This window comes from Mercenaria mercenaria, chromosome 7 (assembly GCF_021730395.1).
Source record: "Mercenaria mercenaria strain notata chromosome 7, MADL_Memer_1, whole genome shotgun sequence".
NCBI lineage: Eukaryota > Metazoa > Mollusca > Bivalvia > Venerida > Veneridae > Mercenaria > Mercenaria mercenaria.
This window is the reverse complement of record NC_069367.1, coordinates 21,017,714-21,035,175: the sequence shown is the minus strand read 5'-3', so window position 1 is coordinate 21,035,175 and position 17,462 is coordinate 21,017,714. Positions and strand designations below refer to the sequence as shown.

The window sequence follows — 17,462 nt, the reverse complement described above, 5'->3', positions numbered from 1 at the left end:
TTTTCATTTCCGTACGCCGAATTCTGGCTTTATTCTACGTTTTCCGGATAAATGACGTTACGCCATCACTTCCGGTTTTTCAAACGTGCAGAACTACCTTAACAAGAGATAAAAGTTTCAAAGCCACATGTCAAATAGTTTTGACAATACATGGACTTGTACGAAAATTGTACCAATTTTCAAGTCCAAAAAGACCAATAATTCAGCCAAAATAGTTGACAGAGTTATGTACTCTTGCCTACAGATAGAGACTGTTATAATAAACAACTGATAAAAGTTTCAAAGCAATATGTCAAACACTTTACACAAAATATGAACAGGTACGAAAAACTGAACCAAGATTTCTAAGATAAAAGTGGCCATAATTCAGCCAAAATCCTTGATAGAATTATGTACTCTTGCCTAAAACTGGACAAGGTGATGGTACACAAGTGTTGAAAGTTTTAAAGCTTTATCGCAAGACTTTGTAAAAATGTGGACTGGTACCAAAAACTTAACCAAGGTGTGATGCCAACACCGTGGTGGGTAGGATACCTCGAATAGTCGAGCTAAAAAGTAATCAAGAGAAAGTGCATCAAAACTTGAACAAAGGTGAAGACGTGGAACAGCTGTCAACACAAGGTCATGTAAGATAGCTTTGTATACTATGTATAGCCAAGCTAAAAAAAGTGTCTTATTGGCTTCTTGTAACATTACAATACACCTTGCTAATGCACTGTCTCTTACACTTTCACATCACTAAGAGTAACAAGGAAGTAAGGTTTAAAGAAAGATGTACACTGTTTCTCGGATGCAACAAAAAGATATCCATGTGATTGTAAGGCTTCATTTTAAAGTATAAAGACAAAGTAACCGATAAGATTCCAATGATTTATTTAGATAAATGACACATGATTACAGAATGATGATGAAATCAATAAAAAGAAGTTTTGACAAAACTATTTTTTGACAAATTTCAATGATTTAACATTTATCTTTCTTTTCCCACTTTGTTCAAATTGGATATGACAAAGATATGCAATAGATCCCTCCTGATCACAAGTAAATCTGACTGAAAATCATAAAATTTCATACATGCTAGTACACAAGCGAATCAATCCAAACAAAAATGTTATAAACACCACCAGTAAAAAATATGTTTAACTAGGCTTTGGACAAGTATCAATGGAAGGTTTCAATCATTCTATATTTGAGCCATGCCATGAGAAAACCAACATAGTGGGTTTGCGACCAGCATGGATCCAGACCAGCCTGCGCATCCGCGCAGCCTGGCCAGGATCCATGCTGTTCGCTAACAGTTTCTCCAATTCCAATAGATTATGAAAATGAACAGCATGGATCCTGACCAGACTGCGCGGATGCGCAGGCTGGTCTGGATCCATGCTGGTCGCAAACCCACTATGTTGGTTTTCTCATGGCGCGGCTCATTTAACCATTAACCCAAAACCTTCCAGTGACAAGAAAATTAAGAACCATTTTTAAATTACAAGATGTTTCTAAATAAGCAATATTCATAGGGATGGTTGTTTCATTTCTATTATTTGATGTAAACTAGCATGGATAAATATTATTTTCAAAGGTTGTTTCGTTTAAAATATACTGAACTTCAAAGTTTACCACTGACAGCATTTTTGCCACATGTAAAAATAGAATTTCTTTCATAAAAAGTAAAAAACAATCTAACAAAGACAATCACCAATTGACATCAAAACAACACATCTACTCATATGAATTTATAATATCGTTACATTTTCAGTAGTCAACCATGAAAACTAAAGTGGCTTGCAGATTAAAATTTGTTATGTCATACTAAGGCTTGGTATTGTTTAACATCAGTTTCCCATGTCATTAATGTCAGCGTGCAATCACTTTTTAAAGGTACTTGAGTAAGAAATTTTGTTCTTTTTTTTTCTCTTTTCATTATACATATTTTTATGTCTGTAGTGACTATCGAGCCAAACATTTCATAAAAGAATCTTGTACTTTAAAGTTTTCTCTGAATCAGCTTTTTTTACCACATTTTCAACTATTTATTGCCATAGCAACCACATTTGCTGCCACAGCAACAACAAAAAGATGTGCATATTGCCATCTGTCCATGTATTAAGTTTCAATTAAAAAATCTCTTGTACTTTCGAAGTTATCACAGGATCCCACTTTGCCTCTTCTTATGTTGCAATAGTAGCCTATTTCTGCCATAGCAGCAAAATGAAAAGAAGTGCATATTCTCTACATTGCTATACATGTGCAATGTACAAACATTCATGAAAAATATCTTGTACTGTCAAAGTTATCGCAGGTTCTTCCTTTGTGTGACTGACTGTGCAGGCAAACCAAAGTCCCCTCTGGTGAAATACCAGTACAGTACCAAAAAGCAAGAGCTTGCCAATCTGAGGTCTTCTAAAACAAATCAATGAAAATGGTCCTAACTCTCTGCAATAAAACTGGAATAAAAACTGATAATAACGCACAATAGGAGTATATGAAGGTATTAGACTGCAAATAAAATAACAAAATTATGAAAAAGTAGAGACAAAATACATACTAAATTGATCCCAGGATAGTAATTTTCACAACATCTCTAACAAAAATGCTATATCCAAGTCAATAATAACATCTGATCATTATAATCTTTTTAAAAAAAAACTGCCGGCCCATCATCAATAACCCTCCATATTTACTCAACATTACAGAAGAAAATATTTGCAGTGCTAACAGGTCAATTTTTCATTCAATCAATCAGTCTTATCATCAGTCATCCCCTGCTGCTGCCTCTTCACCGGACCTTCTACGTGAACGTTCCTTTGGTGGAGAACTTGACCTCGACCTTGACCTACTTCGACTGGATCTGGATCGGCTACGACTGTCTGACCTGGATCTGCTTCGTGAACGACTAAAAAAATTGAAGAACATAAAATGATACAATGTTTTAGAGGAAAGATATATTGACAACGATATATTACATTCTATGAAAGTTATGTAGACAAAGATGAAATGCTCTGTGAAAGTTATATAGACAAAGATGCACTTTTGTGTGAGAATTTTTTGTTGGGTTTAACATCACAAAACAAATATAGGTCATATGGCCACTTTCCAGCTTTTGATGGTGGAGGAAGACCCCTGGTGCCCTTCACAGGTGAGCACCTAGGTAGAACCAAAGACCTTCTGTATTCCAGCTGGATGGCTTCTTCCCATGAAGAATTCTATGCCCCAATTGAGGTTCAGACCCACATCGGAGAGGGGCAAGAGATTCAAAGTCAGCCTCATTAACTATTTAGCCACGAAGGCCCCTTCTAAAAAGTTACAAGAACAAAGATACAATGTCTATAAAATGTTATATTGACAAAGATACAATGTTCTGTAAAAGACAATATTCTATGACAAAGGTACACTGTTCTATGAGAAAATCATTTATAGACAAGAGACAATTTCCTGTGGGAGTTAAATAGACTAAAAAACTGAAGCCCAAAGGGCAACAATGTCAAGCACATTCTTTGTTGACACACCGCCCGAATGACTCAAACATTTCAGCCAGTTTAAATAAGTTTCTTACTCCACACAAAAAATAATTCTAAAATGACCTTTGACCCCTGTGACCTAGACCATTAAGAAAGGGACCTGGGGTTTGCATGTGAAACTCCGTTTCATAGAGGTGAATATGTATGCCAAATAATAAAAAAAAAAAGCTCCATACCTAAATGTAACCTTGACCTTTGAGAAACAAATCTGGGGTTTGCGGGCAACCCTCCATGTCATGGATGTGAACATTCATGCCAAATATAAACAAGATTTATGCATGTCAAAGTTATGGCCCGGACAAGATCTGACATGACCTTTGACCTCCAAGTGTGACCTTGACCTTTGAGATAGGAACCTGGGGTTTGCGCATGACACTCCATCTCACTTAGGTAAACACTCTTGCCAAATAGAAACAAGATTGTTCCATGCTTGTCAAAGTTATTGTCTGGACAAAAAAATCTGGACTGACGCACACACTAACGCACAAATATATAAGCTCCACCTACTGTTGTCTCAGAGATGATTTTTCAAGTTTTTCTATACAAGTCATGTAAAACAAGTTAATCCTGGGGTGGTGCCACTTTAGACCCAAGAGTCATTATTTGTCTAAGTTTAACAGTAGTTCATTAGACGATGCTACATTACAAATATCTCTGCTCCAGCTTTTGAAAAGGGATATTTCAGTTTTTCCATTTTGATCTAGAGCAACTAGAGTTCTGCAGGTTTTGACTCTATTTAAATACACTTTAATAAAAATGACCACCCAAGTAACAATCTGATGAAGTTTCAGTACATTTGGAGAAGTTTTTGTAAAAGTTCACAATGGACTGATAAACAAAAACACAAGTTGTAATCACATAAGCTCATTTGAAGAAGGTATGTTTTAGCCTATTCTAAAGAAAGAAGCAAGAAAGAATGTTGAGAAGAAGCATACCTTCTGCGTCCTCTACCACCACCACCACCACCACCACCACCACTACTACTACTTCTTCGCTCCTCTATCAGTCGTATTTTCTTCCCATTGATGTCCATACCATCAAGCTTATCAAGTGCACGAAGCATGTCTGACTCTGTTGTGCAATCAACAACACTGTAAGTAAACAAACTGATCATAGAAACAAATCATGAAATACTTCAAACAGTATCAATTCACATGGCCAAATATTCGAACAAGACCTGTCAGCAGACAACAGTTTACAGCAACAAGAGCTGTCTTACCAATGCTCGACTATTCAAATTGTTGTCCCAGAAGCAGGAATATTACTTAAATGTTATAATATCTAAAACTTTAACTAGGATGTTCCAAGTCCAAAAGGGGGCATAATGTGGCCAAAATACATGTCAGAGTTATAGGACTTGATGCTATCACTTAGTTTTATAACCATCAAGACACCTCTGAAGTTTTAATTCAATATCTGCATTAGTTTTGGAGATAGTAAATTGAATGTAAAACTTTAACCAGGATTTTCTTAGTCCAAAATATGTCAGATTTATGGAACCTGACCCAGCGAGGTTGGTAATTGACCTAAAAAAAAAAGAAAAAGTAAGTTCCAAAGCTATATGCCTTAAAGTAATAGCTATATGTACTTGCATGCAAAACTTTAACCAGAATTTTCTAAGTCCAAAAGGGGGCATAATTTGGCCAAAATGCAGGTAAGAGTTATGGGTCTTGATGCTATCATTTAGTTTTATAACCCCGAAGACATATGTGAAGTTTCAATTCAGTATCTGCATTAGTTCTGGTTGAAGTTTTAAGTGCAAGTTAGTAAGTCCAAAAGGGGGCATATTCATGTTGGAATTAACACAATAAAATCTTACCCTTCACCCGTTCTTTGTTTGTGAGCATCAGCAAAAGAAACTTCTACACCAGCAGTTCTCATATGATCCTTCAGATCCTAAAAATAACAAAATATAGCATTTAACATTGATCAACTTGGCACGCAAAATAATTTAACAACTTACAGTCTTTAGAAACCTGTCCTTTCTTTCTTCATGCTGGTGTTCCACTGTGAAAGATCTATAAGCTGCAAATTTAAAGGAAGCAAGAGATATTTACCATATGTAACGAAAAAACCTGTACAAAATTTATTCAACAAGAATAACTAGTCTCTTCCTTAATGTTTATTTTCCTTTCATATTTTGTAATAAGAGAAGAAAGAATTCACAATAATGGAATTCACATGCTTTGTTACATAACGAAAATGAACAAATTACATAAAAAAAAATGTTCTAGGATAATAAAGGAGCAATCTGTGGGCACAAAAATCTGTTGAATTAATTACCTCTCTCATTTTCGACCTTCCTTAGAGTTCTGTTGGTTTTTCCCCAACTCGTTGCTTAGGGCTTTTATAGAATTATCAACCGTGACAAGACCCAGCAACAAAGAGAGCTGCATACCAGAGAGAGATTTTTTTAGCAATCAACCTGTTCCAGATTATGGCTGACTTTGGCTGTCATTTGTGCAAGGGCGCCTTCAGAGAGAGAAAACCAAGATGGCCGTCAAGTGCTCAGCTCCTACCTGCCCAATACATGGCCCCTAATCTGGCCTTGTCATACAGAGAATAGCTTGCACACTCTGAAAACCCTCCTTGCTATATTTAGAGGCATAGACCTTGAGAGAGATTCTCTAATAACCAAATTTATTCCCTGCAAAGTAAAAGATACAAAAAATAATGTCAGACTGGATTTTTTCATTATTTCAATGTCACTTATACATTCTGACAGTTACTTGACATTATAAATTGTCTCTTTTGTTACATTTTATACTGGTTATCTTTACATTTTCTTTCATGAAAAATACTATGCTGGCACTCTTGAACTAAGAGTTGATTACATATCTTTTTCTTAATTCAAGACTAGACACTAGCGACCAATATTTTAAGTGGTGATCTTTCTACCATAATTTATGTACCAGTTCGCAGTTTTCATCAAAGTTCACCCCGAAGTTTGTCTCTTTGACATGGGTTAAGCACTATTTTTCAACAACATTTTAGAATGAATGAACAAGTTCGTTTTTACTGTGATTCACTTTAGCAATAAGGTCATGAATCCAAGAGAACTACATTTCAGTTATGAAACAAAGTTGGTAAACCTATCTAGTACTGGTTTCAGTATCGGCGCTGACCTGCTCTAAATAAGAAACAGTAAATTCTCCACAAAAATCAGATGTGAGGGTCAACTGACTTCAATCAAACTGTCACCTTGCTGCGAGGCAAAACTCAGGTATCTCCATTTATTGTCTTAAGCTTAATCTATCGAGATAACTGGAAGGGTATTTTAAGTATCAACAAACTTTTAACTTCAAACTCGGTGAGATAAGATTGAGTTTTAGCATTTCTGAATCAACTTAAAAATGTCATATCCATTAAAGGAAAGTAGATCTATTCAAAAATACATATATTCAGAATACAGTCTACCTTCTAATCAGATATACATATAAATGTAAAACATTCTGTGAAATTATAATCAAATTTTAGATACCATTATTTCATTATAGTTTATATTGTTATGTTCATTTGCGTATCTAAATTATGTACAAACTTTAGACAACATAAAATATGCCTAGAAATAAACTTAACAAGAGCACCGCCTTGCAGGGACAGACACTCATCTAATTTTTTGTCTCTGTATAATAGAAATATTGTCCTACCCATACCCTTCTAAGTCCAAAATGGGCCATATTTCTTGCAAAAAGCTATGTAGAGTTACGGTTCTTGCTGTGCAGAGTCAACTTTTAATGGCGAATAACTGCTCCAAGTTTTAAAGCAATAGCTTTGACTGTTAAGGAGAAAAATTGACCTACACGCAAAAATTTACCAAGAAATCTGATATTTTCCAAGTCCAAAGTGGGCCATAATTCTTGCAAAAAATCAGAATGGAGTTATGTTTCTTGCTGTACAAAGTCAGCTATTGATGGTGAACAAGTGTTGCAAGTTTTAAAGCAATAGCTTTGATAGTTTAGGAGAAAAGCTGACCTAAACACAAAACTTAACCATGAAATCTGATTTTCAAAGTCCAAAAGGGGCCATAATTCTTGCAAAAAGCAGTATGGAGTTATGCTTCTTGCTGTACAGAGTCAGTTATTGATGGTGAACAAGAGTTGTAAGTTTTAAAGCAAAAGCTTTGATAGTTTAAGAGAAAAGTTGATCTAAACATAGAACTTAACCAAGAAATCTGGTATTTTCTAAGTCCAAAAGGGGCTATAATTCTTGCAAAAAGCAGGATGGAGTTATGCTTCTTGCTGTGCAGAGTCAGTTATCGATGGTGACAAGTGTTGCAAGTTTCAAAGCAATACCTTTGATAGTTTTAGGAGAAAAGCTGACCTAAACATAAAACTTAACCAGGCAACGCCAACGCTGACACGCCGATTAAGTGATGACAATAACTAATCTTTTTTTTTTTTAAAAATCAGATGAGCTAATGATATGACTTTTATAAGCATCTACAAGTATTATATTAGATATGTACATATTTCGTCAAATATCTGAAAATTTGTGTGTATGTTCATCAGGATAGGATCAAGGATAGAATAATGAGTTGTTTGATAAAGTCCTAAATTTGGACAAAAATGGATTGTTAAAGTAAAGCCTGATTGGATAAGCCTAAGCTATAACTAGGTTGCACTTTGGTCAGGGTTTGAGGCAAAACTGAACAATTTACAATTATTGTGACTTAGATAGCATTAAAAAAATTCAGTAAAACTTTACAAATACTTGAAACAACAAATAAAGCAAGAAAATACTTTACATGCATGATGGGTTACATTACCTGGTTTTCTGATTAATATATGCAAATTATTAAAGAATAACAATGTATTCTTTGTATCCGCATTAATTCTGAACATTTTTGTTTCAAATGAACATTACAAGAGATATTTCACCCAGTACGGTTTGATCTATCAATAATATCTCAATAATATCCAATACCGAAGTCTCAAATTTTCAAAGTTCCCTATACACCTTGAAGTCTGATCACCTGTGAAAAATAATGACCCCGAATAAAGTAAAGCAGTATTTCTCGTAAATAAACAGAAACATTTTGCCTACCTGCCAGCTAGCCCTTGAAGACAAATTTTCAACTCTCAATCTGTAGTCCGTTCTTTGTGGTGGACCATATCTTAAATGTAAAACCGATCTATCCCATAATTATATAGAAACAACCAAATGATCACAAAATTAGTGCTGGACCAAGTCACACTAAGTCTTATAGACATGCGTACATACAAACTTGCTCAAATATATCCCAGGTGTCATAATAACTTTATTGAGGTTCAAGTTCCTTCCCTACAAAGGCACAGCCTCTTAGAATTTTGGGATAAATAAATATAGTAAAAGCCCCCTACAGTTAAATCTCTTGTATATTGTATAAGAGGAAGATGCAGTCTATGACAATATGACAGTACTGTACTAAAACTGGAAACCTACCTTCCGCCAGCACCACCTCCTCCACTGCGGTAGTTATCACGCCCACCTCCATATCTGTCTCTTCCTCCACCACCACCACCTCCGTATCTGCCTCCACCGCCCCCATATCCACCCCCTCCATATCCTCCACCGCCCCCGTACCGCCCGCCACCACCACCTCTATATCCACCACCACCTCCACGTCCTCGGGATGCACGTGCATGTTCAATTATCAATCTAAAATAACAATAATCATTAATAAAAGTTCTTTTTTTAACCTTCCACTCATTTTTTAAACATCACTTCAAATTCAATACAGTATTCCATACTACTTTTTATCTGTTTTATTTAAGCCTATTTCTACATTCCTTTTGTTGTCTATACATTTATGATAGTTACCAGGCTCCGTGTTCACAAAACATTTTTCGGTCTCAGCTGAGCTTGAGTTTGAAATTTTAATATCGATTTTCCTAAAACTTCGAGATTAGATTCCAACTCAGACTAACCATCAATACTGAATAGCCACTTGAAAGTAGATATTAACTTAAAATAAAGTTTAAAACATGCTATTTAGATATAAATGAGAAATAATGTTTCATTATCAAACTCAGCCGAGACTGAAAATGTTTTGTGAACACGGGGCCAGGTATCATGTGAAAATCAAATATTTGCAAGTCTGCAAAATAATGAAAGTGAACCTGTGCTGTAAAATATGGATGCTGGAATATATTTTACTCACCCATGTTGCGATTAAGATGCCTAGTTTTTTTATTTCGTTCTGCATGTTTGCCCATTTTCACATGCTGAGAACTTATTTGTTAGGTATTTGCTTTTTGAATTGGTTCTAGCCATGTGCGACAGCTCTTTGATAATTGTCAAGTTTATATAGGGAATACTTTTTAGTAGGCTTGTGTGACCTGTATGTACATACCGTCGTTTATATGACTGAAAAATTGTTGAAAAAGACGTTCAACTCGAACACACTGTATGTATACTTAAAAGCTCGACAACGCACCTTTCTCCTAGTAGTTCCTTCCCATTTAATTCATACACAGCATCATCAGCATCCCTGGGATCATCAAATTCCTGAAACAAACATTATCTTTCAATCTCAGTTAAACAATCTACTTTGCTAAAGGTATAATGTAAAATGTTTGTAAAAAAGACAGATATTTCTTTTGGTTTCAACATAATTTACCATTTTCCTCTTGGTGAGTACATGTAGGCTTCTCCAATAGACTAACTTAATAGTTTCATGCAATTAAGACAGTCTAAGGGAATGTAATAAAATTGTTCCAATTTCTATTTTTTCATAACTTGCAAAACTTGTATTCTTTAACTTATACACTACAATAAAGACTGTATTCAAATCACTGATAAAGTTTTGTATTATAGTTTATATACATGTATTTCATTAGTAAAAATGTCTCAACTCTGTTAAATTTACATTAAAGTTTGAAAAAAAAACAGAAATTATTTTTGTTGTGCAACAAGGTTAACAAAATAAAAACTTTACAAGTTTAGAAGTGTGTCCATAGAGCACAGATGCCTACATGTAGTAATGTTAGATAGAATTGTGTTTCCTTTGAGTTACATGTAGGACACTTTTACAAAAGAATATTAAGACTAAATGTGACACATCATATTGTTATGGTGAATGTGTTTGTCAAGATATATATATAACTAGAGATGCTTTTGAGAAAAGCGCATGTCTCCCACAACTGCCCCTATGAAAAATGTCTAGTGTCTCTGGATGAGTGGATCCAATTAGATGGTTTGGACGAGTGGATCCAATCAGTTATTCACTGGCCATAAATCAAAAAAGCCTGGGCGGATTTGGCGAGTTATCGAACTTGGCTAAGGTCTTATGCAGAGCTCCAGATAAGCTTTTGGTGCAATTGGGTATTTACCCATCACTTTTTGTCTGAAATGGGTATTAGAAATTTGAATTGGGTAAAAATAATATCATTACCCAGCCTTTTCAGAAGTAATTGGGTATTTGCTAAAACCAATTGGGTATTTTACCAATCTCGCACTAACAACTGAGTATTTTTTTGCTTACAGTATACATGGTATATATCATTAAACAGGACTGACTAAGTATTTTAATGGCGCCCTTCAATGTTTAATACAAAAATGTATTTAAAATTGTAATGAATGTTTCATACTGTTGTTTTCTTTTTCACTTTTAATGCAGTCTGAGATCAGTTCATCCACAATATCCCGAACGATGTGGTCACCGCAATATGCATTCTCCCAAAAGATGTCATCCAGTATTGGTGACACTACATCGTCACAAACAGATAACTGTCATTGTTGAACAGCAAAATATCCCACTAATTTGTTTGTTTGTGCTGCAACAATGTTTTTTCCTGCAACCTAACCTCTTTACATTTTATCGGCGTAAAATTGTTTACAAAGCGTCCAAATAACACCGATCAGCCGACTGAATGGTCCTGTTATTTTTCTGATAAATTGCAACCTGTTCTGCAGTAACGTTAACCAGTCAGTCAAATCTAGCGTTAAAGTCTTGTACCCGTTCTAGTTATAAGGAAAATGCGATACGCAAGCTATTTTTTACGAATTGGGTATTAGGAATTTTAATTGCGTTTCAGTACGCACACTGTATGAATTCAATTGGGTTTTCTGCAATTTTAATTGCGTAAATACGCAAATACGCAGCTTATCTGGAGCTCTGTCTTATGGCCAAACACATTTTGTTCAAGTTTGGTGAAGTTCGGATGAGAAATGTTCGACTTAGAGAGCTGACAAGTGTAAAAAGGCAGATTTTTCAGTAATTCAAGGGCCCTAACTCCAAAATGCCTGGACCGATTTGGCTAGTTATCGAACTTGGCCGAGGTCTCATGGTCAAACACATTTTGTTCAAGTTTGGTGAAGATCGGATGAGAAATGTTCGACTTAAGAGTGAAGACAAGAGTAAAAAGGTAGATTTTTCAATAATTCAAGGGCTGTAACTCCAAAATGCCTGGACCGATTTGGCTAGTTATCGAACTTGGCTGAGGTCTCATGATCAAACACATTTTGTTCAAGTTTGGTGAGGATTGGATGAGAAATGTTTGAATTAGAGTGCGGACAAGAGGAAAACAGGGTTCATACAGATCTTGGATACAAGAATTCCATGACTTTTCCATGACATTGCCTGGTTTTCCATGACGCAATCCAAACATACGAAGCTCGAAATAAATGCAATGATACACTCATTTTATTGGCATACAAAGACTTTTATTTCGAACTATTTGCATAATAAGACTTCAGTTTTTTTTTCTTTTTCAAGAGTAAGTTGTATGATTGATGTGATGTTATTAGTTTCAGTGTCCATAATATTTCAGCCCTTGTTACATCCTCCTTAGACACAAAGGAGTCTATCCCACTGGCACTTTGTCTTGGACATTGTTCTTGAGTGGGTGGGGGAATACACATATCAGACATGACAGTTTCCTCGCGTTTTGTTTCCACAGGTTTGAAAAAAGATTTTAATGTGTCACATGTTTTTGTCGTTTTATCACAAAGTTCAATGCTTGTAACGTGTTTTCCACCTTTCATGTGCAATTTTATTGCAGTTTCGCCCATATCTGACAGATCGATAAGTTTGTCACAGACGGTGCATAGGCTTTCCTGTTATCCGACTTGAAAGGCTTTAACCATGCTTTGTACTGTTCATTCCTTTCCCAGTTAGTGTTGTATCAGCAACTTCTTTTCTGACTCATATGCTATTTCACGATTAGTTTGGTTTTTAAAAGTACAACGAAAATAAACCGGAAACGGTGCAATAGTAAACTTAACGGTCATTTCATACCCACCCAGATTCGACCCCAATATTGACGTAAATTACTGATTGTTCGATTACGCGTTTAAATCTGGATTTTTCTGATATAACATTAAAACAGATGTAATCGTTTTATGCACATACAGACTTATTCCAGATCACTTTCCTACTTTCCATGACGATTTTTAAATTTTCCATGACATTTCCATGACAAAATGCAAAAAACCTATTTTCCCTGACTTTTCCAGACAAATCTCGTTTTCCATGACATTTCCAGACCTGTGCGAACCCTGGGAAAAAGGCCGATTTTTGGTAATTCAAGGGCCATAACTCCAAGACGCCTGGACCGATTTGGCTAGTTATCGAACTTGGCAGAGGTCTCATGGTCAAACACATTTTGTTCAAGTTTGGTGAAAATCGGATGAGAAATGTTCGACTTAGAGTGCAGACAAGCTTTGTGACAGACAGACACACACACACACAGACTGGAGTAAATCAATACGTCTCCCACACCACTGTGTGGTGGGAGACATAAATATCCATCTATATATACAAAATTAACTGATCAGACAAAAAAGACCTCAAACTTTTTTAGGGGTCTGGGTCTTGCACATATGATACCTGGGCTTTCTCTCTGAAATCATGACCCATTTGTATTTGATTTGGGGGGTCATTTTCAACTTTAGGGGTAATTTTTTATAATAATTCAAAGAGTACTGACCACAGGCAATCAGCCTATGAAGTTTGATGATTGCAGGCTTGAGGGTCCTTTAGTTATCAGGAGGAAAGCGTTTCTCACGATCATTGTGACATAAACTGTGATCTACTGAACCACAAAATGGTAATGGTAATCTACTGACCACAGGCAATCAACCTCTGTATGGCGAACCATTCTTTAGTTATTAGTGAATCCATGTTCAGTCTAGAGGTCACTGTGGCCTTGACCTTTGGCATACTGACCCCCAAAACAGTCTACTGACCAAAGGCAATCATCCTATAAAGTTTGACCATATTCTTTTACTAATTTTTGACTGGAAACCAAATGGTCTACCAACTTAATGTGAGACTGACTGACAATGAGCAAAACAATATACAATTTCTTTCAAACAGAAAGAGATAACAACATCAGGTTACCACAAAGCCGTATCCATTCTTCATTGCAACATCCTTTAGTCTGCCATAACCCTTGAAAAAACGCTCAAGATCTTTTTCTCTAGTGTCACTTGCCAATCTCCCAACATAAAGCTTTGACCCAGACATCCTGCAAAAATAAAACAAGAGTTGTTAGAACTTTGACAATGAAGTCTGCCGTAATACATGAAAAGTTTAACATTAAAAGCATTCTAAAAGGTGGATGTAAAATTTAAGGGTGTAATGTTTGAAGCCTGGGTAAGAAACAGAAAAGACTGTTTATGAAATTTTAAACATTTTAAACACAAGGTAATATGCTAACTTAACTTATGTATGATTGTAAATGCTTTACTAGTAGAATATCTTACAGAATTCTGTTTTTCCGTCCTATTTTTTTCTGAGTGATAGTATGTAAATAGATAATCAGCAGGTTTTACACAAAATGCAAATCTACTGTACAGTGAAAAAGCACCCAATCTGAAAGTGCTTTCATTTTAATGAGGGCGTTCTCTCTCTGAATAAGCACACAGAATACAGCAAAAGTGATACAATAACAACGGCCAGTGATACAATAACCACGGCCAGAATTTTGTCAATGGGCAAGTTGGTTTTTATTTTTATAACTTGAAGGAAATAAGACATGCTGACACTTCTGATGTCGGCCATTCTTAAAAATATATGACTGCCACCCATGGTGAGATGGTCGGCAATTCATTTTTTTTTGTCACAGGAAATGAAAAACAATTTAAGATTCTAATGTAGAACTACTGTTTTTTTTTTCATTTTCAGGGGTATCATGTGTGTCCAAACTCATGTACAGTTAAAAAGAAAGTTTCAAATTCTCAATCCATGGTGATCGGATATATTTCAGATACGAAGGATGACCAGTATCTACTTTACAACAAGAGGGCCATGATGGCCCTATATCGCTCACCTGTTATCATTGCACTTGAGAACAAGAAGGTCCTCAGAAAAAATATCTAAGTACAAAGGACAGGAACAACAAAGGGAAGAAATTTAACCAAAAAGAAAAAAAAAATTCTTACAACGTACAGATATGTCAAAATACACCTAAAAATTGGAGGTACAATCCATGTTGTACCACAGAAAAGTGGTCTCGGTTTTTCCCTATGGCCAACAAGAGCCATGTTAGACATGGCTAATCCCCCGCCGGGCATATTATAATTGAAGGCTAAAGTTCCTGGCAAGTTAGTGTCTGAAAGTATTGATGTTATTTATAGTAACATATAAAGGAAGTTAATCTTAAAAAAAAAAAAAAAAAAAAAAAAAATTGCAAGTCCACACAAAAATCTTTATCAGGTAGAGATTGGTCAAAATACACCTCAAAATTGGATTTAGCATGCTTGTTGTACTATGAAAAGTGGTCTCGATTTTTCCCTACGACTAGTAATGAAAAAGTTACAATAAAAGCTATTTAAAGTAACAACAAAGGGAAGTAATTCTAAAGAAGGGAACTGCGCATGACACTTCGTCTCATGATGGTGTATAATTGTGCCAAGTTACATCAAAATCCCTCCATGCATGAAGAAGAAATGCTTCGGACAAAGTCATTCTTGTATCTGACCTTTGGCCTCTTAAGTGTGACCTTGACCTTAGGCCTAGTGACCTGGATCTTGCGCATGACACTCCGTCTCGTGGTGGTGAACATTTGTGCCAAGTTATATCAAAATCCCTCTATGCATGAAGAAGAAATGCTCCGGACAAGGTTTTTATTCTTGTATCCTTTGACCTCTAAGTGTGACCTTGACCTTAGACCTAGGGACCTGGTTCTTGCGCACACACTCCGCCTCATGGTGGTAAACATTTGTGCCAAGATATATCAAAATCCCTCCATGCATAAAGAAGATATGCTCCGGACAAATTTTTTTAAGAAAATATGATAAAGGGGAATAACTCAAAAAATAGGCAAGGTAGAGTTATTGTTCTTGCACACTGCCCTTCCTCCCAATGTGTTCTATCAGTGTATGAAGTTTGAAGAAAATCCCTCCAACACTTTTGGGGTTATGCTCCGGACAAAATGTTTTAAGACAAGAGGACCATGATGGTCCTGAATCGCTCACCTGTCCCCACATGACCCAGTTTTAAACCGAGTATGATGTCGTTTTTTTCTATTATTTGATATTGTGACCTAGTTTTTGAGCTCATGTGACCCAGTGTTGAATCTGATCTAGGTATCATCAAGATAAAAATTCTAACCAATTTTCATGAAGATCCACTGAAAAATATGGCCTCTAGAGAGGTCACAAGATTTTTTATTATTTGACCTACTGACTTAGTTATTGAAGGCACGTGACCCAGTTTCGAACAAGACCTAGATATCATCAAGGTGAACATTCTGACCAATTTTCATGAAGATCCATTCAAAAGTATGGCCTCTAGAGAGGTCACAAGGTTTTTCTATTTTTAGACCTACTGACCTAGTTTTTGACCGCAGTTGACCCAGTTTCAAACCTGACCTAGATATCATCAAGATGAACATTCAAACCAATTTTCATATAGTTCCCATGAAAAATATGGCCTCTAGAGAGGTCACAAGGCTTTTTAGTTATTTGACCTACTGACCTAGTTATTAAAAACACGTGACCAAGTTTCGAACAAGACCTAGATATCATCAAGGTGAACATTCTGACTTATTTTCATGAAGATCCGTTGAAAAGTATGGCCTCTAGAGAGGCCACAAGGTTTTTCTATTTTTAGACCTACTGACCTAGTTTTTGACCACAGTTGAACAAGTTTCGAACTTGACCTAGATATCATCAAGATAAAAATTCTGACCAATTTTCATACAGATCCCATTAAAAATATGGCCTCTAGAAAGGTCACAAGGTTTTTTTGTTATCTGACCTACTGACCTAGTTATTGAAGGCACGTGACCCAGTTTCGAAACTGACCTAGATATCATCAAGGTGAACATTCTAACCAATTTTCATGAAGATCCATTCACAAGTATGGCCTCTAGAGAGGTCACAAGGTTTTTCTATTTTTAGACCTACTGACCTAGTTTTTGACCGCAGTTGACCCAGTTTCGAACTTGACCTAGATATCATCAAGATGAACATTCTGACCAACTTTCATACAGATCCCATGAAAAATATGGCCTCTAGAGAGGTCACAATGTTTTTTTATTATTTGACCTACTGACCTTCTTTTTGGTCGCAGTTGACCCAGTTTCGAACTTGACCTAGATATCATCAAGATGAACATTCTGACCAACTTTCATACAAATCCCATGAAAAATATGGCCTCTAGAGAGGTCACAATGTTTTTTTATTATTTGACCTACTGACCTAGTTTTTGACGGCACATGACCCAGTTTCGAACTTGACCTAGATATCATCAAGATGAACATTCTGACCAACTTTCGTGAAGATCCCATGAAAAATATGGCCTCTAGAGAGGTCACAAGGTTTTTTTATTATTTGACCTACTGACCTAGTTTTTGTCCGCAGTTGACCCAGTTTCGAACTTGACCTAGATATCATCAAGATGAACATTCTGACCAACTTTCATACAGATCCCATGAAAAATATGGCCTCTAGAGAGGTCACAAGGTTTTTTTATTATTTGACCTACTGACCTAGTTTTTGATCGCAGTTGACCCA

General features: G+C 35.9%; 1 protein-coding gene across 1 annotated transcript in view; it reads right to left on the bottom strand.

The window, feature by feature from the left end:
* Positions 1-856: 856 nt before the first annotated feature.
* Positions 857-17,462, bottom strand: part of LOC123554775 (serine-arginine protein 55-like) — a 41,247-nt gene continuing 24,641 nt past the window's right edge. The window contains exons 2-8 of the mRNA XM_045345110.2: positions 13,843-13,969; positions 9,937-10,007; positions 8,943-9,158; positions 8,565-8,634; positions 5,338-5,414; positions 4,454-4,609; positions 857-2,893 (exon numbers count right to left, since the gene is read on the bottom strand). Coding sequence (XP_045201045.1) covers positions 2,752-2,893; positions 4,454-4,609; positions 5,338-5,414; positions 8,565-8,634; positions 8,943-9,158; positions 9,937-10,007; positions 13,843-13,968 — 858 coding nt within the window. The 5' untranslated portion in view covers position 13,969 and the 3' untranslated portion in view covers positions 857-2,751. The remainder of the gene's footprint in view (positions 2,894-4,453; positions 4,610-5,337; positions 5,415-8,564; positions 8,635-8,942; positions 9,159-9,936; positions 10,008-13,842; positions 13,970-17,462) is intronic.